This window comes from Liolophura sinensis, chromosome 7 (assembly GCF_032854445.1).
Source record: "Liolophura sinensis isolate JHLJ2023 chromosome 7, CUHK_Ljap_v2, whole genome shotgun sequence".
Taxonomy (NCBI): domain Eukaryota; kingdom Metazoa; phylum Mollusca; class Polyplacophora; order Chitonida; family Chitonidae; genus Liolophura; species Liolophura sinensis.
The window spans coordinates 25,513,869-25,538,229 of NC_088301.1; the positions used below are offsets into that span (position 1 = coordinate 25,513,869).

The 24,361-nt window shown below is 38.0% G+C and overlaps 2 protein-coding genes across 4 annotated transcripts in view; one reads left to right on the forward strand and one right to left on the reverse strand.

Annotated features, from left to right (window-relative positions):
- Positions 1-2,063: 2,063 nt before the first annotated feature.
- Positions 2,064-9,329, reverse strand: LOC135470783 (major facilitator superfamily domain-containing protein 1-like). The gene is given in 12 exon segments (XM_064749825.1): positions 2,064-2,207; positions 2,970-3,107; positions 3,840-3,948; positions 4,428-4,567; positions 5,160-5,275; positions 5,780-5,938; positions 6,457-6,520; positions 6,522-6,607; positions 7,101-7,156; positions 7,467-7,579; positions 8,852-8,952; positions 9,314-9,329. Coding segments are annotated over 12 exon segments (1,242 nt in total).
- Positions 9,330-12,438: 3,109 nt separating this feature from the next.
- The window catches only part of LOC135471811 (disabled homolog 2-like), a 38,201-nt gene continuing 26,278 nt past the window's right edge, over positions 12,439-24,361 (forward strand). For all 3 annotated transcript variants that reach the window (XM_064751163.1, XM_064751165.1, XM_064751164.1), the window contains exons 1-3: positions 12,439-12,979; positions 20,826-20,891; positions 21,343-21,557. In XM_064751163.1, the coding sequence (XP_064607233.1) occupies positions 20,864-20,891; positions 21,343-21,557 (243 nt within the window). In that variant the 5' untranslated portion in view covers positions 12,439-12,979; positions 20,826-20,863. The remainder of the gene's footprint in view (positions 12,980-20,825; positions 20,892-21,342; positions 21,558-24,361) is intronic.

Here is a 24,361-nt window from a genome sequence, read left to right on the forward strand (position 1 = left end):
ATTTGAAAATATACACTAAAGTAAATATGAAAATTTCTCAACATTATCCCGCCAGGGGGAATCCATGGTGGAAGCACTGATCTCAGCCTTGTGGGCACATTTGGTTTAAAAGGCGATTGAGCCTCTCCCGTCTGGGTCCGTTGAAAAGATTATATAGGCCCAAATAGTTTAAAAGATAATTTTGTTCTCGGTCGGAGTTATGCCAACAGATTGTGCCCTGTATGTCAGTTGACTCTTGATTTCCATTATTAGACATCGTTACTGGCGATGCTAAAGTCAGCTATCTAAAGGATATTTTAAACGTATATGGATAATCATATTATATAAATACAATAAAACACTTATAGAACAAAGAGCAAAATCGCAGCGGCGACGACACTGTGATAACTGGCAAATGGTCACACGAATCCGGAAGAATACAGCCTCTTGTCAATTTACGTCAGTTAGAGTTTTATTCTAACTGTTCATATAAATGCTTAATTAGCAGGAAATTACACGCCCCCGAGCACCATGGCTTAAACAGAATTAGTTTCAAAAATACAGTGATGTAAATTGTAATTTCTTAGACGTCACTGGCCTAGAATTACTCACATATATACTGTTTTGTCACCGCATTTAACATACAATACAGCTATATTACTGTATATGTGTATATTGGAATTTTAACTATTTCTTATTTATTAGCCGGTTTTAAAAAATGTCAGTTTTCTAGATTAAATGATCTCATTAGAATTTAGTTATTTAATTGGTGTTATACGCCGTACTTAAGAATATTTTGCTTATATACGACGATGGCAAGCAATATTGTGGGAGGAAACCGGGCAGATCCCGGGAAACCCCCGACCATCCGCAGGTTGTTGGTAGACCACCCCACGTACGACCGGAGAGGACGCCAGCATGCGCTGGACTCACAGCGATCGCTTTGGTAAGAAGTTCCTGGGTCATTGTGCCGCGCTGGCACGCTAATCACTAGGCCATGGTGGCCCCGATTTCATTAGAAGCTCGTTTAATTCACAGTATTATCGTCTATATTAGATTTGACGTGTCCACGGCTGCAGGTAACAGTTTTGAATGGAAATGAGTGGTGTTAGTCAAATTTTCAACACAAGAACCTGCGCAACGCCCGGAAAGTGCAAATAACAAATAAAGATAATACAGGCGTTTTTAACTTCAAGGAAAAATGGTTTCTTTCAGTCAGTATAATTTACCTGTTTATAGTTGAGTATATTAAGCACAGCAGAGAATGCCAGAGCACCAGCCGAGATACACATCAGTAACACAAGAACCCATCTCCAGCGTGCTAACTTCTGCGGCAACATTACTCTGCAAAAGGCATGGCCTTGTTGGTATGTGCACGTATATGAAACAACTTAATTATAACGCGATGGCAGAGCTGTTAGAATTTTGTTTGCTGTCTAGGGTTTCCAATCGTTTTCGACATAATTACGACCATATTAAGATCGTGTCTCCTTGTTTGCAGGACAGTCCCAATGTTACGGCACATATACATATCTTGCTGCCTCACTGGAGCGCCATACCCAAGACACCATGCATGCAGGAAGGTACATCAGTATACTGACATCGAGGTGACCAGTGATTAGGCTATTCATTTACTGTTGAACACCAAGAGCGCGTTTGCACATTTTCATATTTTAAGCCTTCTTGAGGCCTGACAATTCATGAATGACTAAGTCTCTCCGGCTTAGCAGGTGGTTTGGTTGACGAAATGGATGCTTACAGGCCTCGCTCAAGTCATGAATGAACAACGCTCTCCAGTTTACCAAACGGTTTGGTTGATGGAACACAAATTAACAGGTCTCACTCAATTCAGAAATGGGGCCTCTGGATGGTGGAATGTTTGACATCGTTGTAACTTCACTGACAGATCTTTTGATGACCTTTTGTCTGATGCTAACAACTGGCGATTGACTTTTTTTTTATTTCTAGAGCCATTGAGGTCTTTTATGGTAAGGTACAATTGTAATACTACTGCAAATACATTTTTAAAATTTCAAATTAATGCAACAGCAAACTGTTGCATTAATATAAAGTTGATAATTAACTCACTGGGTGTCTGATCCGAGAATCTGACCGACCCCCACATTCGTCAGCCCCATGCCCAGACCTTGTGCGCATGTCGTTATCCCAAAAGCAGTACCTACGGTAGCCATGGGAACAACCAACGCCTGTGTCGGCCACGTGCTTATCTGAAAAAGTGTAAACCAAAACATGAAAACCTATTTTCATCACTGAGTTTGTACTTTATGTGAATTCCTGACTCCAGAAAGTTGATATAACAATTCTCTCAATGTATTTAAATGGTCAAAAATATGTGTTTCCTTGTAGCTCAACTTCCCTTGCAACATTTCACGATTTGTTTTTGTTGTTTTTTTTTGGGGGGGGGGGGGCGGGGGGTGTATTTATCTATTTATTTGTAGTAGGCTGCCACCATATGGATGAAATACTGTCGAGGTGTCGTAAAGCTATTATTATTAAACAATTTTTGTATGAATACTGACATACCAACATTGTCTCAATCCATACCAAAACCTACAGTGTTGCATCACTGCAATAACGTGACAAAGACACCAGACATGACGCTCCAACCAGGCACAGTTTAGTGCATGATACCGAATTCTTCGTCTGTCCCATTATGCCTATCGCCAGGCACGAACCATAACTTGCACTTGTTCGAACTTTCTTATACCCAAACTCTTCTAATTTTTGGAACATCCGATTGTTTTTTTAGTTAACATACATATAACTGTAACAGAAACATAGATTTTCTTTTCTCATATGGTTATTACATGGAATGAACAACATACACATATCGTTACATTTCTTCCCAAAAACTGTGAAAGAAATGTGTTCTTGATTGATAGTTTGGAAAGGTCTTTTGCTTTTTCTTTCAACACTACTACAATCTGTCCTAAAAATTAGAAGATTTACAGTACATGTGTGCAACTTACTGCAGCAATGACGTAAGTGAAGCCCATCGATGCAGTAACGGCCAACGGATGAATGTCAGTGTACGCCAGCAGCGGGAACATGGGAATGGTGAGCGCGGAACAAGCTAACATTATCCATCCTCGATACCCCAGCCTGTCCTGAAGCATAAGGTACGGTGTTCCAAATTATAATGTGTATAATGACTGCAGACATATTGCACGTCAACATTTCACTATCTGCTAAGCCGTCATCAGCACTATTTACAATATCTACGAGCCATGATTTAAATACACGCATTAAAGATCGCACGGACAGCTCAATCAGTTCGGTTATGTCAAGCATGCATACTTTTAAATGTCGAGTTACAAAATGGCTTCAGTTCTATGCTGTTCTTTGGTTCTAAAGTTTACAATGTTCTACAAACCTCGCTTTGACACGTCTTGAAGCTTAACGTCTGAAATATGTAAAATGGTGTTTCTTTGTTGTGACAAGTCGGGCCTAGTTCGGTTACAGTCTATATTGGTGCCTCTTGAACACCATCACGAAGACACCGAACAAGACATCGATCCCGCTAAGTATATTTGGACATCGTGCCGACTTGGCACTTACTTCATGTTGACAGGGCTCAGTGAGTAAAATGACCGAGTCACACGAGGCACAGGTTCAATCCCGGCCTTGGGCAGGGAATTTGTAGATCTCAATACTGTCACGGTTCGTAGGGGGGTGGCACGGTGACAATAAGCGAACGACGTAGAGCAGTTGATTTTCATGTAGTTGTTGCGAATATTTTGGAATATGGCGTTTTTAGCATCAATCAAATTAATGAAGAGCAACAAGAAAAACAAGATATAAAACATAAACAACTTACGTTTACGGAGTGGCTTACTTACAACAAGGATTCCAATCACGGGAGACATCACCATGGAAACATCATACACGACACCGGAGTAGTAAGCAGAGATGGTTTTAGAAGCACCATACTTGTCTTGGAAGAATTTGCTCCGGAAAAAAAATACGAAATTTACCCATTAAGCCTCAAATGATACATAAAGCGTTTGGTTTTTTGTTCTTAACATGTAGTTGAGGATATGCCTTCACATCTAAAAGTAAAAAGAAATGCTTGACATAAACGGCGATAGCTGCCAAAACGACTCTATTGGGAGTTCGAATGGGAGGCGCTAAGTAATTTTTTTTTTAATTTCTTCTATTTCATTTCATAATAACTAATAATAAATAACTTGAAGAAATTGAACATTTTAGCACAAGCATCGAAACCGTAAAGAAATTTATTTAATTTAACGATCTCAGTATTTCGTCTTAAATTAAGCCTTCGGTATTTCGACTTCAGTTAAGTTATAATCATGAACTACTGACACTGCTAACATGAACATGAAAAGGATCCAATCTATTTGCTGATGTCACCACTTTTTACGTCGAAGATGAAAGCAAATATAGGGAAACAACTGCGCATGTCTTACCTGGAATCTGCTATGAACGGAAGGACGGAACTGTAGAAGAATACGATGACCAGAACCAACAGCCAGTACACCAACGGAAATCGCTTCACGTCCGTCAATTTCTGGAAGAACATTCTACAAATATGACATGAGATGTTTCTTACAAGAGCAGGAATGAATAGATGAAAATATCACCTCTGGTAAACAAGTTAATACCCATATTAATGGTTTGAACCAGAAATATACCATTATGAAATATGCATGAGATCTCTCTGAATTTTTAAGCTTTCACGTTCGTAGTTTTTTAGGTTTCAACCACGTCATGCACACAAAGTGATACAATGGATCCAATCGCGGCCTAGCATGAACAGCAGATTTGCATATTCATCTACTCTCATTTTTGATCAGGGATGGGAATAATAATTAGCCGACAACCGTTTGTGTAAGCCTTACGTTCGATGACGACATCTTGTCTTCCACTATTTTTTACCTGGAACTTAGTATAAACAACTTAGTCATAACACAGCCAGGAGCTCTCCGGTTTCCGCCATCCATAAAAGAAACCACCATTCTAAGAGCGAAACATTCTTGATTATGACGTTAAGCATCAATCATTCATATCAAATTTAATGTCTGCCAAAAGGGTGACAGCTTACAGCGCATATTATCTCGGCATTAAACAATTCACTGGACACTGGATCACTGGACACCAACAAAATTCAGACAAGAAAAACGTCATTTCATTCGTTTTACCACTGCCTTGGACTGGATGTTGACAGTCTCTAGTTGCCCAAGTTGTTTGACTCCGTACAGGTCTACAGCACTGAGGACGAGGGCTGCCAGAAGTCCGCATCCGCACAACACCGCTCCTGTTACACACAACAATCGAATCACTTATGTTTTGGTAGTATGCATGTTTCTGTTGACGTTGTTGATGGACATTATCTGTGCGCACAATGCACAATGGGATTGGAATGAATGAATGAATGGATGATTATACCTTAACGTCAATAATGGGACTTGAAGAGTGGAAAATACTCAAGTAGAAGAGTGGGCTTTGATGATAAAAATCTAGTCAACTAAAATTATCTTATAGCCTGCAAATAATTATTGCGTGACGTGACATTTTAAGATGTTGGCATATTTTACAGCACTTACATGTATCGTTTGAACATTTATAAATGTTGACAGTTTAACCTTTGCCTTCTCGTGCAGAGAGTGGCCTAACAGGAAGTTACAATAATATTTAAATCCTCGACTCACCCATGAAGTTGACTACCGATACAAGTGAAAATTAGTGGAATAAAACACCGATTAAAAAAACATAAATACTAGTGTGTTTATTAATATCTGAATACTGAGCCCAAACTTACCTCCCAAAAGAACCCAACTAAGTCCTTTGTTGATGGCTGCGTTTTCCGTGAGTAAGAAGTTGAGGACGCTGCCCAGCCGAGAAAACGACAAGGTTATCCCAAACGCCATGGCCAGCTCCTTGTCTTTGAACCAAAACGCTGTCACCCGATCCTGGACGACTATACGCAAACAATGTGAAATTTGACACTATACTTTTTTATTTATTTGACTGGGCGTTTTACACCGTACCGAAAAATATTTTACTTATATGAAGGTGGCCAGCATTATGCTGGGAAGATTGCGGGGAAACCCACGACCATCCGCAGACTGCTGACAAACCTTTCAACATATATACGACCGGAGAGGGAGCTGGACTTGAACTCACAGCGATCACATTAATGGAGAGGCTCCTGGGTGGTGTAAATCAAATAAATATATAAATGCTGGCCGCCGTTAAACAAGTGGAATATTAAAAAAAACCAATAAAAAAAAACAAACAAAGTAATTAAATGAAACAAATAAATAAATGGACAGATAAATAATCAGGGTCTAACAAAAAAAAATTATAAATAAGGTGCCAGTGGTGTCATGTTAAATGTTAGGCACAGTATGTCGAAATGGCATTGGGGATAATTTGGAGTACAGAGAACGTGTGTAAATATCTACTGTACTGCAGGATGGGAGAGTTAAGACTTACGCCGCAGAGAGCCGTTTCCTGACCCCAGAAGCAGACGACCGACCATAAGGAGCGGGAACATGGCGCGCCGTGTGACGTAAGGCGGGATGCGTGGCCACAGCAAATACACAGGCCCCTGTCAGACTGGCTGAGGAGAACAATAACGACCCCACTGAAATTAGGAAAAAAGGGAATTTATATTCCACGTTAAATATGTAAAGCTTATGCATGGATCCGGCTGGTGTCGAACTTGATCTGAAGTTACACAATTAAAATGACACACAAACATTTATCGAAACCTGACCATATCTTTGACAGTGATTGTACTGAACCGACGGCGTGACCGACGTGGAGAGACGGACAGACACAAACTAATATCATCCCTCAATTTTTGCCAAACTGTGGGTTAAAATATTTTTCGCCACATTCATATATTCTAGAGATTACTGTTCACGTATACGCTAGTCTAGGACAACCTCAGCTGTTGCGTGCGGCACGAAAACAGTTATATGCATACATTTGAAGATTTGCATTAAACGTCTTGAAATTGTTGGTGACTCCATCGATTTGAATGGCTAAGCTCAAACGAATATGCCGTTGAATCGACTCACATAAATCACCCTGCAAAAAATAGGCAAACAGGATTAAACAACAGATGGACTCACCCCGGTTACCGACCTTGTCTATGAAGTAACCCGCAAAAAGAACAATAACAGAATTCCTGAAACATAACAAGACTAAATATAGACGGCACCAAAGAGAGTTCTGAAACGATGTGTTTCCTTAAACAATATAGTCATTCAAGAATTAAACAGAAAACTGGATTATCTCAACCAAAACATACACGAGACAATATTTGACATTGTAAAAAAATTGTGATTTTTTAACCTCATTGCATTGCTGCCACAATGTCTACATGCACATTTTAGACCTTCAAAACAATTCTTTGCAGACGACTTACAAGGTGTTTACATTCTAATCCAATTGCTTGTTTCGAACAAGGCATATTATTAACATCCATATGACCTTACGTCCACGAGAAGATGGCGTAGAGAAGGTTGTAGTTAGCTGGAGACAATCCTAAACAGTCCTGACAGCATTGTCCCGAAGAGTTTGTCTGATTCAGGCAAGTCACATTCGGTACCTTAAGCACAGAAATTGAGAGATTCGGCCATAAAATGTACCATAAAATATGGTATCGAATGATACCAAACACCGAGAGGGAAAGATTTTCCACGCACCATATGACTTACAGAATGGTACCCTAAATACAACGTACATATCCAACATTCAGAACTGTATCCTGCACACAGAACATACATATATACAGTACAAATCATGAATCATATAAATAACACCAGAACCCATTACAGACCCCCATTAAAGAATGAGCTATTCGGTCTACGTAACATAACATCCACAATCGTACCTTAGACACAAGGAGACGAGAAATTTGCCACGCATCGCGAACATATCACACACAATGGTACCTTAAAGTTCAACTCAAAGAGTTTGAAATTCAGCAGACGTCATACAACCTACACAATTGCATCGGCCAACCTTTGACACAAGGAGTAAAAGATTCGTCATTCATCATACAACATCAGCCTACAGAATGCTACCTTAGACACAGGGAATAAGATATTTGGCATGCGTCATACAATGGTGCCTTAGCCACAAAGAGTGAAATCTTCTAACATCTATCAAACAACATACAGAAGACGGTAGCTTAATCTAAAAGAGCAGGAGAGTCATGCATAAATCAACATTCGGCATGACCACCCAAGACACACACTGTGAAATATTCGGCATGCATCATTGCACTTTAGACACAATTTGATTTGATTTCTTTGGTGTTCTACGCCGTATTTCACTTTTACGACAGGCAACCAGCATTATGGTGGGAGGAAACCGGACAGAGCCCGGGGGAAACCCACGACCATGCGCAGATAGTTGACAGACCTTCCCACATACGGTGGGCGAGGAGGCCAGCATGAGCTGGACTTGAACTCACAGCGACCGCTTGGTCACTGTGACGCGCTGGCGTGCTAACCCCGCTCTTTAGATACAAAGGAGTAAGAGATTCGGCATGCATCAAATAACATATATATGATGGTAGCTGAAGATACAAAGAGGGAGACCGTCGGCATGTTTATCATATGACATATAGTACATTCCTCACCTCAGACACGAACAATAACGTTATTCGGCAAGAATTATGAAGCACATAAAGCATATGGCCTGAGTATATAAACATATAAAATGCAGTCCTTACCACAAACTTATATATGAACCGACGACATGGAAACAAGTCTTCATTTTAAAAAACTTTTACATGATCTTCCATTTACGGATTTCATATGTGCATGTAGTTTAACAAATGAAGTGAAATAAAACTGGACACTAAATAACTTACACCTTGAAATTCAGCTTGTAGCACACTTGGCATGTCGAAACAGAAATAAGAGCCAACTGTCAGGAGACAGTTGAACAACAACACCACGAAACGAAACCAACCTGCGGAAACAAAGAAGTTACCTGAAACACCTGTCTTGTATATTAATAAGGATAAATCGATAAAATAAACGAGACAGTATTTAATTCTGAATAACTCTTTACAGACTTGCATGTGAAGTTCGTATAATTTTTATGTTTTCGTTGTCAGGTTTAAACACAATGCATGCAAAACTTTCTCCAAATGACATTATAATGGGAGAGTGTATAACGTAGTTAACAAATGGGTCGTGTCCTGCATTAATGCTTCAATAAAGCAAAAAAAAATACATACATATATATATATATATATATATATATATATATATATATATATATATACATGATGGGGTTAAAATATATATTATGTAGTTATACAGCTCACATGACTCCACGTCCATTGCTAGTTATCTTCGTGTGCAGTCATGCGCAGTGGTGTATAACACAGCACAAGATTCCCACCTGGATCATCTGACCTACACAAACACAATGACAAACAAAAAAATATGAAAACTTTATACTCAAGAGCTGATAACCACGTACTTCAATCGTGTCTGTTAAATCGATAGCAACCTGTCGTAACATCGGAAGTGAGTTATACTGACATATGCACGCAGGAATTAACATGTAGCGTCTAAACTCGTCTGCACATGATAATTCCCTTATAATTTAGCAGAATTCGTGGATAAAGTTTTAGATACCTGTAACAGAAGTTATGATTCCGGTGGCCCAACATAGAACTAAGCGTGGGTCTTTAAAAACTAGATTATATATAACGCAGACATAAGACAGATATACGATAAATGACCTAAAATTTTCGCCCTTTGCCCACATTGATTCTGTGAGTTTTATTGATGTTAGAAAGGTGTTTTTAGAAGGGGCGGGGGAAGGTAAGATGTAAAAATGTACGTTTCCGCAACAATATCTTTCGACAATTATTTAACTCATAAAAGCACTTTTGGAGAGGGGCGAATTTTAGGTCATTTACGGTAAACATTCATTGGGTGAGAAATAAACCTGCGAATTTCTTGACCCACATGTACAGGAATCTCTGGTTTATTCTGTGCACTGTTACCTCTTTAGGACAGCTTATATAGGCCTATGCACAGGTTCTGTTCTTTTTCCAGTATAGTCGGGAACTTTGAGATAAACTGAATATTTACTGACAGGTGCTACACCAAAATTCTATACGGAAGCCATGTCTGATCACAATGGGTATAACAGATAAATACGTTCTGACGGTTGGTATATGATATTTGTAATTATTATCAATGTTACTGTATAGAAATGCCCAAAGAGACATGAGACTCCTTAAACTATAAAGCCTTGTGGACGTACATTAATAAACACCACCATGCCCATAAATTATTAATTAGACCAGTACAAAGCTTCACATTTACTACAAGGAGGCTATAATATTAATAAGGCATAAGGACTAATAAAATATCAGATAATAAAGCATGGCACTACAAATTAGCACTCAATAAAATATCGGGTAATTAAGCAGCAAACTATGAAACCTCGCTACATAAGAAGCAGATAATAAAGCATGGCACTACAAATTAGCACTCAATAAAATATCGGGTAATTAAGCAGCAAACTATGAAACATCGCTAAATAAGAAGCAGATAATAAAGCAGAGCACTACAAGCATCTCTCAATAAAGCAGAGCACTACAAGCATCTCTCAATAAAGCAGGGCACAATTAGAGGGTCGGCTCTCATCTCAGTAAAAAACACAAATTCGCTCCATCACTACACACCAAGCGATAATGCTCTGCGTTTCATGATGTGAAGAGGGGGGGTTTCCAACTCTACCTCGCAGAAAAATTGTCCACGCAGACATGTACATAAACAAATGTCGGATTCCAACACTGAATATGACGCTTTCACTTTCCCACACCTATAAAATGAACTATATATACCATCAGTTTCATTCCGCTTACATCTCCCGGGCCCTGTTTTCAAAATTCAAACGTTAGGCGGCATTCATCATTGTACTTGTTGACAGTTTTGGATATAGTTATACGTGTTTCCCTTCTTTTTCCCCACAAACGCTTATACAACACCTCGTTCATTTAAAGTTCCACTCTTTTTTCACACATTTTTCAAACAAACTGATCTGTACATGCCAGATGAAACACGTTGAAAATGACTGACATATACAGAATTTGTATAAGACACAAAAATATGGCAAAAAGGCTAACCGATATTTAGCCTAAACGTATATGCATGTATAACGGATTATCGTTCTATTATTCAAATGCAACAGGATCAGGTCAAAATACTTTACGGATAAAGTGCATGGTTCATTATTAGCTCATTACCTGCCAATCAGCCGAAAACACTAAACCGATATATGACACACAACCAGCACAGGCTATTGAAACCCCTGTCACTGTGGTCCTTATGCCATAAAAAGAGGTGGGCAAAAAGGGAGGCCTGTTACAGAACTTACATCGTCTTTAATGGCGGGCGGTTCATTTTATTTTGAATCACACTGAAAAATTAGAACCTTATATCTTTAAAACAAAAGGCAACACTAGACCAAATGTATAAATGCATTGATAAATGCACCCCATGCACGTTTGAAAGGGATTTACAAGTGAGACGACATCTGGTTTCAGGTTGCTCTAACATAGCGCAACTCATGGCCACGTAAGGCTTCCTTAAGAGACTTCGATTTGCACAATTACCATGCATGTCAGAAGAAAGGTCCGTGACCGGTTAGGACTGTTTTCTCTCTTCTTCCTAAATAACTCATGTCAATTCATTGTTCTCTTTCACGTTTTGTCCTTATATTAACCATTTCCCTCCGGCTTGTGTTAATTATGCAATTTATTTGGTTGGTGTTTAACGCCATACTCAAGATTATGACGATGGCAGACAGTATTATGGTTGGAGGAATTAACCGGAGTGGGTGACAGGTGGTTTTAAACGAGCGTAACACTGCCAAACACAATCACACGAGCATCGTTGACAACTAAGACCCCACAAACAGTGAAAGCTAGTCGGATTTTACAAATTCCTTGCCCAGGACCGGTTTTGAACCCGCGCCTCTTATATATGCTCCAACGATTGAAAAGTATTAATTATGCAATACTGATATTGCGCGGAAAATCTAACAGAACATTTCTTCAAGTCCATGTGGCGTTAACATTAAACCAGGTAACTCGATCACAGAATATTCTCTCATTCATCTTGTGCGCGTATTTAAAAATAACAGATTTTTACATTTCCTTCGAAACTCTTGCAAGCTACATTGACCTTTACGCTTAAATGTTTTACGTATTGGCGGCATAATTTAGAAAATATTAAAAATACGCGAACCGAGACATTTTAAAACTTTGATGGGGGGGGGGGGGGGGCGGTCTTGTGCATCTTCATCCATCCTATTTCCACATTTCGGATATCACATTTTCCCGCCAGGTATTATAGACACTATGTACCTCCGACGCAGAAGAGGTAAGAGACATGTCAGATGTTACAACAACAACATCAGCCAGTCAGGAGAAGGGGTCTTGAGTGCAGAATGGACAATGGAATGCTCGTAAAGAAGCTGATAAACTCGTACATCGTTTTGTCGAAACTTTTTTAACATTCAGTGACTATTCATTCAAGTCGTCGGTATAACCTGTCAGTTTTTGCGAGTTGAGATGACTTTTGTAGTCGTTAGTTACCGTACGTGTTGACCAGTTGACTGTTGCACAAATAAGATTGTATAGTAGTGAATGACATGTGCAGTTGTAGTTAGTTGATGGCGGACGAATACGAGTATTTCCTCCTGGGTAAAATTTAAGCCGGTAAGCCGAGCAGTCAGCAGGGGAGCAAAGTACGGAGATTAAACTGTAACTTACTATTGTCCTACTCTGCACACTGTCACACATTACTGTAATCTGAGACGTGCGAAGGGGGAGTATCAAAATCTCCCTGACCGATCACAGATTCATACCAGGACTTTCTGACTGGATTCAGGAGGGCGTTACTGACACTTTCGGATCTTCACACAGCAGAGGAGCTTTTGCTGTCCCAAGGCTTTATTTAATTTTATGGTAAGCGAAATTGTTATCAGTGATTTATTTATCTTATATCATATTGTGTAAGATAAGAATTTCAGTGTTGCTTTAAAAAGAGTAATTGAAGTATAATCCTTCGAAAATTAAAATGGTTCAGTTGTTATCAGAAAATTGTAGACCCAGCTTCATAGCCTCATTTCAGTTTTACCTTCATTTCAACCCATCCAATAACTTGTTCATTAGTTTCTAGTCACAGTATTTGTGGTAAATTATTTCCTAATCCTCCAAGATGATCAATTTATTTTTCTTTCACATAAAGTATGCCTCCAACATGACAGTGTACAAAATGTCTATGTATATGGCAATTACATCTGTATACTGTGGGAAGGTATTCCAGCAACTTTTGGATGGCCGTGGGTTTCCCCAGGGCTCTGCCGGATTTTCCATCATAATGCTGGTCGTCGTCATATAAACGAAATATTCTTGAGTACGGTGTAAAATGCCAATCAAATAAACAAACAAATAAATCAATGTACTGTGTATCACTATTTACACTTTTGTAAGCACCCAGTGTTAATGGAATGAATTATTATACAAGCTTTTTAAGTGAATAATTATATTATAGCTTAATTGTGTTAAGCTTAAAACAGTATGTAGAGTATTAATATAACTTGACTTGAGTGTCATTTTGATTAGGATAAATATTTACACAGTTGAAAATTTTAATTCAGCTTTTTAAATTTATGGTACTGGTGCAGTTTCAAATTTAGATGTTTCTGTTTTCTTCAGCCATGTTACTGTTTCTGGCTGTATAAAATCCTTAAGTTTGGTATGTAGAAATGCACTTTCACAAGAACCATTACATAAAGTGATACTTTTGATGCCAACACTTAAATTTATCTGATAATAAATTAATCAGATTTGACAAAAAAAACCCTCTATAAGGTGGAGGAATTAATCAGGATCTAGTAAAATGGGTCACTTGAAAAATGCCAAACTTTAGGCGAAATGAAGTAAATACATGTTATTCAACTACATGTACCCTCTTATGTCATGAACCTGTAAGTCTGTTGCATGGTTATGAGTGATGCAAAATTAGTGCACAAATTTTATTAAATATTTCAGATGTATGTCTAGTCAGTGTTCAGTTCTCTTTCATTTTTTTGTTTTATGTCTATACAGACATGTAAGTGTGACATGCAGTTTGAACAGGCCTGCTGTCTTGTGCTGTTCTCATTAATAGAGGAGACATGTTTTCCTTGTAACTTTTAAGCTTATTAACACTCCTCGGGTGTAGTAGGTTAGGTTTTTATGAGCGCAAAACTGTTTTCTGCCACTAGTACCACTGCATGGTATTAAACCATGAAGTGAAAAATTTAAACCTTGAACATGTGGTGTAATGGCTTTGGTGGATTAAGGTATTTTTGAACACTTTGGAATTTCCACACCAATAAAGTCAGTGCTGAAATTTTTCATGCTGAATTATTGTAAACATCTTCAAACAACAACAAAAAATTACTTGTATGAGTAAATGTCCTTGAAAAAAAAATATGCCCCCCCCCCCCCCCGCCCCCCAAGTGACAACTACAAAAGAAGTTCATGTGCATGTAAAGTTCACTGTACAGCTGAGTCATACCAAGGATTTGACACATGGGAAAGCTTTGTGCTTTGCAAGAAGACAAGAACACAGTGCAAACAGTGATCAATCCATTGTGAGTGTAAACCTGGTTGAATTGTTTAACTTGCCCACTGTCATCACTGTAATGGTTCAATGAGGCATCAGTAACAAACGAGCTACACCATTCCCAGAGATTACATGAGTATGCATGGTGAGTCATTAAGCTTCATTGCCAGAGGAGACCTTCACACAGGGAGCCATTTCATTACTAGAGGAGATCTTTACATTACTAGAGGAGACCTTTGCATTACTAGAGGAGACCTTTGCAGAGGGAGCCATTTCATTACTGGGGTAGGCCTATTTACAGGGAGCTGATTTATTTCTAGATAAGACCTTTACACATGGAGCAACTTCATTACCATACAAGACCTGTAAATATGGAGCTATTTCATTACTAATGGAGACTTTTGCAGAGGGAGCTCACAGAGGGAGCCATTTCATTAATAGAGGAGATACACAGGAAGCAATTATCATTAAGTAAAGGAGATCTTTACATGGGGAGCCATTTCGTTAATAGAGGAGACCTTTACACAGGGAACGATTTCATTACTAGATGACACCTTTACACAGGGAGCTAATTAATTACTAGAGGAGATCTTTACGCAGGGAGCTATTTCATTACTAGAGGAGACCTTTACACTGGGAGCTACTTCACTACCAGATGAGACTTTTTACATAGGAAGCCATTTCATTACGACAGAAGACCTTTACACTGAGAGGTATTTCATTACGAGAGGAGACCTTTACATTGAGTGCTATTTCATTACTTGACGAGACCTTTACACTGAGAGGTGTTTCATTACTAGATGAGACCTTTACACTAAGAGCTGTTTCATTACTAGACGAGACCTTTACACTAAGAGCTGTTTCATTACTAGACGCAACCTTTACACTGGAAGGTATTTCATTACGAGAGGAGACCTTTACACTGAGAGCTATTTCATTACTAGACGAGACATTTACACTAAGAGCTGTTTCATTACTAGAGGATACCTATACATAAGTTGCTACACATATTTCATTACTTGAGGAGTCCTTTACACAAACAGCTATTTCATTCCTAGATGAGACCTTACACATGGAGCTACTACTTTCGTAGAGAAGACCTTTAGACAGAGAGCTATTTCTTTTCTAGAGGGGAGCTTTACACAAGGAGCTATGTCATCCCTAGAGGAGACTTTTACTTGAGGAGATATTTCATTATATGTACCATTACAAAAGAATCTAAAACATGTACTATAGGGAGCCATGTGTACCACATTACCAGAGAGGGAACTACGTGTAGCAGACGAGAAGCTACTTATCAGGCCCCAAGATCATGAAGCTGTGCTAGACTTTGTTTTAACTTCAAAACAGTTTGACTTGTGTCCAAAACAGCTTTGTGATGGTGTGGCCTGATTACCAGAGGAAGCCTACACATAAGGAGCTACCTCATGATTGCGTGAAGACTTCATGCACATGCATGCGACTTGGTCATTTCCTGAGGAGTCACATACACTGTAAGCTGTTTCATTACCCGAATAGATGTCTCACAAAAGGATCCTCCTAAATTTCCAGAATTAAGGTACACACTGACAGCATCTTCAACACCATAACATAATGAAGTGTGCCAGTCAATTTTTAAGACACCTTTTTCCGTAGAACAGTCTTTTCACTGTGCGTTTTTGTACAGTGCATTTTTGCATGTTTGCAAGGTGCTTATTCAAACATATTCTGAAGGCATTTTTCTGTGTAGACTGATTAAATTTTACTTTTTTTGAAGCCCTGAAACCAACATAGTTTTGTCTCCTTAATTGCACTGCGTAAAAGTTGCTCTTTCATATGCGAAAAGGATGAAGACTTAGGGTGCAGGATGCAGCTCTGTGCAGCATCATATGCCTATTTGCTAAAAGTGTGGATTTTTTGCTATTCAACAGCTTTTAATTTTTGTTCACAAAAACGTGTCATGCTTGCATTTAAACATTTGATGCAAGAAATATGGATACGTTTATATACACGTATTGTGCTCCTATACTCTCACACATGTACATACATGTGTCATTCTTTTGAATTCTTCTGTATGTCATGCTTTGTAAACATAAACAATAACAATTGCATGTTAAAGAGACACATGTGTACCCATGCGGTGTGAATGTTCCTATACCCAAAATGACTTAAAAATTCGACCACAAATTTTTTGGAGGCAAATGAATGTCATGAGATATTACTTCTGGTGCTAAAATTTACATTTTACCAAGTAGTCTGTCATCCTACCTTCCAAACATCTCTCAAAGCACCTTTCTAAAATCAATAAAACTCCTAGAATGTGGAAAAATGAGCAACGTAGTCATGGATGAAATTTTGGGTCACAGAGTATTTCTTCTAGTTGTCTCTCAGGTATTTATGTACATACATGTATGCATATTGTACAGTACATGTATACATACCTTCATTTGTCATATTTAGCCAAAAAACACAAAAAAAGAGAAAAAAAAAGGAAATAAAAACCAAAAAAAAAGAACAAAAACAAACCACTGATTGACACAGTTCAAATAGCTGCTATGTTTGATGCCATAATGTTTCTTCCCACTGGATATACGGCAGCCACCTTCACTGAAGCTAGAGTTTCGTGTGATGCTGTGTGTGTGGGGGCGGGGAAATGTACATGTACTAAAGGAATACCTTAATACATGTATACAAGAGATACGTTTCCTGTTAAAGTAAAAATATGTTTAAAACATCACACTCTGTCTTTTATGACTTATTTATAAAGCTCTTCCAATCAGATGTACAGTATTATATTACAGTATGGTTGTTTTGTTGTTTTTTTTTTTGTTTTTTTTTTACATTCCATGAGTTCTTATATGCATATACCTGTATTTTCTTGTCAATGTCACATACATGTACAGTTATGTAAATGAGCTTTGTCTTTTCACATTCACATGCAGGAAATCTACATTCCACGACCTCCAGGTTTAACCTCATAACATATCACACACCAGGTGGTGTATATACCAAGCCTTATTTAGCTGGTCACATTTTTTTCTCAAAAATACTTCCTGCTTTCTGCTTTCAAATATAATTATAGTATATAGATTTACACGAAACACATCCATTTTATGCTGAAGGCATTTTAAGAGATTAACTTGAAAAGCTGTATAAGGCATTAAGGTAAATGTACAGTTAAGTGTTGTAGAGTTCGGTTATTTTTGTATGCACATTTTATCTGCCTATGTCGGTGAACATCCTGGATGTGTGCAAATACAGGTTAGCTCTTCCTAGCTAATTAAGTGAAGAGTATTAAGAATGTATTCTTTTTTCTCACATTTGTAACTTCACCATGCTGACATTTGTCTCAGTGTTAAGCACGTCATTATTAGGAGACGATTGGAAATTAGAAAGTTTTACCACTCTTTATATAGGATTGGAGGAGAGTGAATGTCAAATTGTATGAGGCACACTTGAGGGGAAGGATTTATAGTTGAGACAATGCTGTATATCTGCATGTATGTATGATACCCATGTATTCATGTACATCCATGTATATTTACAGACATTTTCAGTGGCACTCTTAATGTAAGCTAGTTCTTGCCATCATATGTTTGTAGTGTTACTGTTCAGTGATGTTAAGCCACAAGCATTTATTCTCTCTTTCACTATTGTGTTCATGCAAGTACATTTATATACCCAGTACATATACCTAAGCATATATGTATGCTGAGTTAGGAAATCTGGGCTCAAATCCAGGTTGAGTCATGCTAAAGACTTCAAAAAATGCTATTTGTTGCTGCCTGGCTTGGTGCTGAGCACTGAGAAGCTAGAGCAAGGAAACTTTACTGGTTCGCCTGGTGTCATAATAATGTGTTTGGTGTCTTCAGCATGGTATTTCAGTAGGGGCAGCACTGGTGGCATGGGCTTGCCCTGCCACAAGGAGACACAGTATGTGTATTGTATACACACACCAAATGACTCCTTGTCATCATATGATTGAAAAATTGTAAAGTACAGCATAAAACCTTATATAAGTATAAATACAATGTATACTAACTGCCTAAGGCATATAATATTGGAAAAAAAATAAATTTTATTACCACCTGTGTTAGCATGAATTTGATGTGACCTACATCTACATGTACAGCTGTGCATCTAGATACTATACAATGATACATGCATCTTGATTTTATACATTTCAGTGACTATCACAAATTTTGTACACGTCATACCTGATCGTAAAAGATGAAAGCTTATTTCAGAATTCGTTAATTTTACAGCAGCTCTGTTTATAAAAGAATATTACAGATACTATAATTTTTCAACCACATCAGCAACCAAACTCTGAGAGAACTATCAGTTGTAGAGCAATGATTTGACCAGTTCTGTGAAGCTTGCATCCTTATTGAGGTAAACAAATTATTTTTAGCATCATTTTCATAATAATTGTATGTAATATTTTCGACTACTTTAAAAAAGTACTTTAGAGGTCAAGAAGGTTGAAGATTTACAGTAAACAGACAGAAAACATGTCAGTGGTTGAGCATGCACAAGAACAATGGCCTGATTTTCCCATCTGATCACGTGCAGATAAATCTGCTGTTTATTTGTACATTTTAAGGAAATCTTGAGAACAGATTTTTATGAACATAGATCTGAATTTATACACTGCATATGATGCAGAGAACTAGACAAATATTGCATGAAATCTGTTTACATATATCTCTTCTTTTTTTGTCTTGTTCAAACAACCATTAAATGAGCTATTTAACCACCCTTTCTAATCACATATATTTGTGTAAATGCACGAAAAGGTTTGCTTTCTAGATTTGTTTTATTTGTTTCAACCTGTGCTTATTTTATCACTTTAAAATTGTGAAAAATTTTATGTTCAGGTAATTATGTTTTTGTGTTAATTTTATACGTATATAGCCTTGTGCCTTTATTATACATAAAAGGTCTGCTTTCTGTAGCATTCACCTGTGTCTAGAAGCAGGTACACTGTAGCTACATGTAGCTGCAGGATGTAATCTGATGATCTTTGGTTATCGGCCAACCCTTGCTCTGTACCTGAGCTATCTACCCCATCCACTGATTAGCACCACATCTACCTGTCTGTGAGGACAGGGGGAAGGTTGTAAGGCTGTGTGTACAGTTACAGGTAATCCCATACCACCTGAACCGCGAGATATTTAGCTGACATATCAGAGATGTGGTGGAGACTCTTAACAGAACCATATGTAGCAACAACCAAGGTTAATTCTTGGCTCGTGCACTTTTTCGTTATATCATACTATTCCAGCTATTTAAGAATATTCATTTGTTTTATACTAGTGTTCATTATGACCATTTACCTGTGATGATAGTCTAGATGACCATAATGATTGAACTCTTCTAATATTCATCATACAGCATATTCATTTACTTAACTTAAAAATTGATGATATTCAATATAATCGTTTATATGTATCTGTGTTGCTATTCAATATTATCATTTTATACCTTTGTTGATATTGAAACATTATCAATTCATACCAGTCAGTGTTTAGTATTACCTTTTTACATGCTTGCTATGATTCATGTCTTTCACCTATATATATATATATATATATATATATATATATATATATATATATATATATATATATATATATGTGTGTGTGTGTGTGTGTATATATATATGGTGGCACTGTCACTTTTTTCTGATCAAACTATGCTATGCATGTAGTCAGGCTAGGGTACTTGAGGCTGCTGTCTGATGAAGATTTGCAAGCATTTTGCAAGCCTAAATATAGGTTGTGTGTACACGTACTTACTGTTCTTTTATTTTTCTTTTTATTTTATTTATTTATTTTTTTTTTTGAATTACAAAATAAATCACTTTTTAATATTGTATACATGCCTTTGTTAAACTGTAATGCTGGTTGCATGTACAGTATATTCATATAGTGTACAGAGTTTCCTGTGTTTTAATATTTTTTTTCTTTTGTGAAAACTGTTCTTTATCCTGTGAACTTAGACTGGGATAAGTATTGACTTATACACTGTTTTGTACCTTGTCAACAGATAACAACATTACAGCCATGTTGTAAACTCCTGTAAATGTGATATCGTTTAGTTTTGATGGCTGACACCATTTGATACAGGATTTAGGTTGAGTAGATCTGTGTTTTTCCTCAGAGTTAATCATGCATTAATCCTCTGGTAATAAATAAGTTAATCCTTTCTTTGCAGATCTGATGGAAATGTATTGAGGATAGAGCGCAGTCAAGATGTCTCAAAAACTTAAAGGAAAGAAAGGTAAGTCAAACTGTAGTAGGATGGTTTTTCCACAAAACTTGAGGCAAGATGTGTAAACATTGTCAGAATGCTGCTTACATTTTTACAGTGTACTTTGAAACTTTCACATGTGTCTTTAGATAACATTCATGAGGTGGTCAATGTGTCAATTTATAGCTCCTCAAATATTGACCCTAAAACCATATTTTAAACTTAGACTTATGTTAGAAAAAACTCTTTGGAATCTGTCCATGGCGTGTGACTTCTATTAGCTACCTGCTACTTCTGTGGAAAATGATGCAGGTATTTCTTATTTTTAATTCATTTAATTCTTTGTCAGGTAGCTGACTATTTTTCTAGGGTAGCCTTCTGCTGAAAAAGATAGTAAAATCCCTATTTAAGGTGACTAAAAATTCCAGTTAGCCTTCGAAACATGCTTCTAAAGTTCAGCTGTGTTCTTTACTTCAACTAGACAAAAACGACCCATCAAGATTTCAAGGTGAAGGTGTGAATTTCCGCGCTAAGTTAATCGGGGTTGATGATGTGGAGTCAGCAAGGGGTGACAAGATGTGCCAGGAATCTTTACAGAAGCTGAAAGCTGCAGTGAAAGCATCAGGGGAGCATAAACAGAGGATTCTAGTGAATGTATCCCTGGAGGGGCTGACACTGATAGACGAACGAACAAAGGTGAGTAACAGAGGATTTTAGTGAATGTATCCCTGGAAGGGCTAGGGATCCCTGGAGAAGCTGGCAGTTGTAGATTAATGAACAAAGGTGAGTAACAGAGGATTTTAGTGAATGTATCCCTGGAAGGGCTAGCACGAACAAAGGTGAGTAACAGAGGATTTCAGTGAATGTATCCCTGGAGGGGCTAGCACTGATAGACGAACGGACAAAGGTGAGTAACAGAGGATTCTAGTGAATGTATCCCTGGAGATGCTAGCACTGATAGACGAACGGACAAAGGTGAGTAACAGAGGATTTTAGTGAATGTATCCCTGGAGGGGCTAGCACTGATAGACGAACAGACAAAGGTGAGTATCAGAGGATTTTAGTGAATATATCCCTAGAGGGGCTAGGGATCCCTGGGGAGGCTGGCACTTGTAGACCAGTGAACAAAGGTGAGTAACAGAGGATTCTAGTGAGTGTATCCCTGGAGAGGCTGGCACTTGTAGACCAGTGAACAAAGGTGAGTAACAGAGGATTCTAGTGAGTGTATCCCTGGAGAGGCTGGCACTTGTAGACCCATAAACTAAGGTGAGTAATAGAGGATTCTAGTGAGTTTATCCCTGGTGAGGCTGGCACTTGTGAAACAATGAACAAAGGTGAGTAACAGAGAATTCTAGTGAGTTTATCCCTGGAGAGGCTGGCACTCATAGACCAATGAACAAAGGTGAGTAACAGAGGATTCTAGTGAGTGTATCCCTGGAGAGGCTGACACTTGTAGACCAATGAACAAAGGTGAGTAACAGAGGATTCTAGAGAGTGTATCCCTGGAGAGGCTGGCACTTGTAGACCAATGAGCAAAGGTGAGTAACAGAGGATTCTAGTGAATGTATCCCTGGGGAGGCTGGCACTTGTAGACAAATGAACAAAGGTGAGTAACAGAGGATTCTAGAGAGTGTATCCCTGGAGAGGCTGGCACTTGTAGACCAATGAGCAAAGGTGAGTAATAGAGGATTGCAGTGAGTGTATCCCTGCAGAGGCTGGCACTTGTAGACCCATGAACTAAGGTGAGTAACAGAGAATTCTAGTGAGTTTATCCCTGGAGAGGCTGACACTTGTAGACCAATGAACAAAGGTGAGTAACAGAGGATTCCAGTCAGTGTGTCCCTGGAGAGGCTGACACTTGTAGACTAATGAACTAAGGTGAATAACAGAGGATTCATCTCATCATTTTTTATTTTTTATTAGGGGTCCACATGTTTCCTGCCAGTTTTTTTTTTCACTTCTCTGGAATATGCATCATGATTATGTGATGCCATGAAAACACATATATTTTATTGATTTATTTCATTGGCGTTTTACGATTTATTGCGATTTATTGAACATAAAATTTGTTTCACTATGAACGGTTTGTGTTTGGTCCCCTGCAGCCCCTTATTTACCCTTTATGCCAACACGTACATGCATGTACACGTTGTATAGCATGGTAAATATTGCGCAGGAACCCAGCTTAATGCTGTGCAAACTTTCGCCAGTTCAGTTGATATCGTACATGACAGGATGGATTGAAGTGTTTGTCAACATTGTGAACAGCGACGTGTTGACAATCAATATGGCCGATGCAGTCGTGCACAGTGTATATGGAGGACAAGTGGATATTAATGTATCAGTAGATGCACATGTGTACATATATACCTAGATTGTACTTAGAATAAACAGACATTGAGTAAACAAGTCTTATAGCCAGGTAAACAATAATTTAAAGCAAAATATACACGTGCAAAGGTTTGCACATGTCACAAGCCTGGCATTAATGAGAAGCTAACTTGTCAACCATATTGGAGATGTATTAGCATAGGCTGGGATAGCAACATTGCTCCAGTGTAGCGTCCACTGTAAATATGTTAACATATAGCCAAGCATGCTATAAGCTACGTGTGAGACATGACTGCTTTGATATTGCTGGAATAATGATGAAAACAACCCAAGAGGAAGAATTTACTTTATGTACCTGATATATGTATTGTTCATAAATAATATTTTAATGTTTGCTAATCAAAAAAGACTGTCCAATTAAATCCACAATTTTACTTTTAAATAATCCACCCTATGAATAAGAGCCACATGTAGACAGTCATACTTCACTTGATGTGGGTTTTTTTTTTGGCAAGTCATATTGTCCCAAAAGTTTAGCTCATATTTTCCATGTCATTTTCTTGGAGAATTAGAGAGTTTCCATTCATCAGTGACCAGTTATTAACTCACTCATGTAATGGCTGTCCCCATAACTTTCCAAAGCCTGCAATTAAATTGTGATCATTACTTTGTTTATGATTGTCATTTTGTTTTGGAATTGTAAACATCTCAAAAACATTTTTTGATTGCTACAGCCATGGTTTGAACTATTGTTTTCATTTCCTTTAGACCCCTTTAAAGCAAACAAACAAACAAATATGGCTGCCAAATATAGGTCATGTAGTTCAAACCCGCCTTTCTACGAGTGAATGATACAGTCCACAGTTTTATATTGCAAGGGACATTGCCCTTTAGATCTCAGATGATCTAAGTCAAATGTTGAATATGATAGTGATCTGTCATTTTCTGACCACATAAACAAGTACCCATACTGGCACATGTGAGGTGGGTGTCTTTGTTAGCATGCATTTATAGCTGTACATTCATGTACTGTTATCTAGAACACAACTAAGGGCATGTGACTTATATACACTAGTGCAGTTCTGATTGAATATAATTCATTTCTGCCAGTGTGAATATAAAGCCTTTCCTATACTTCATGTAGTATTCATTCCACAGCTAGTGAAAGA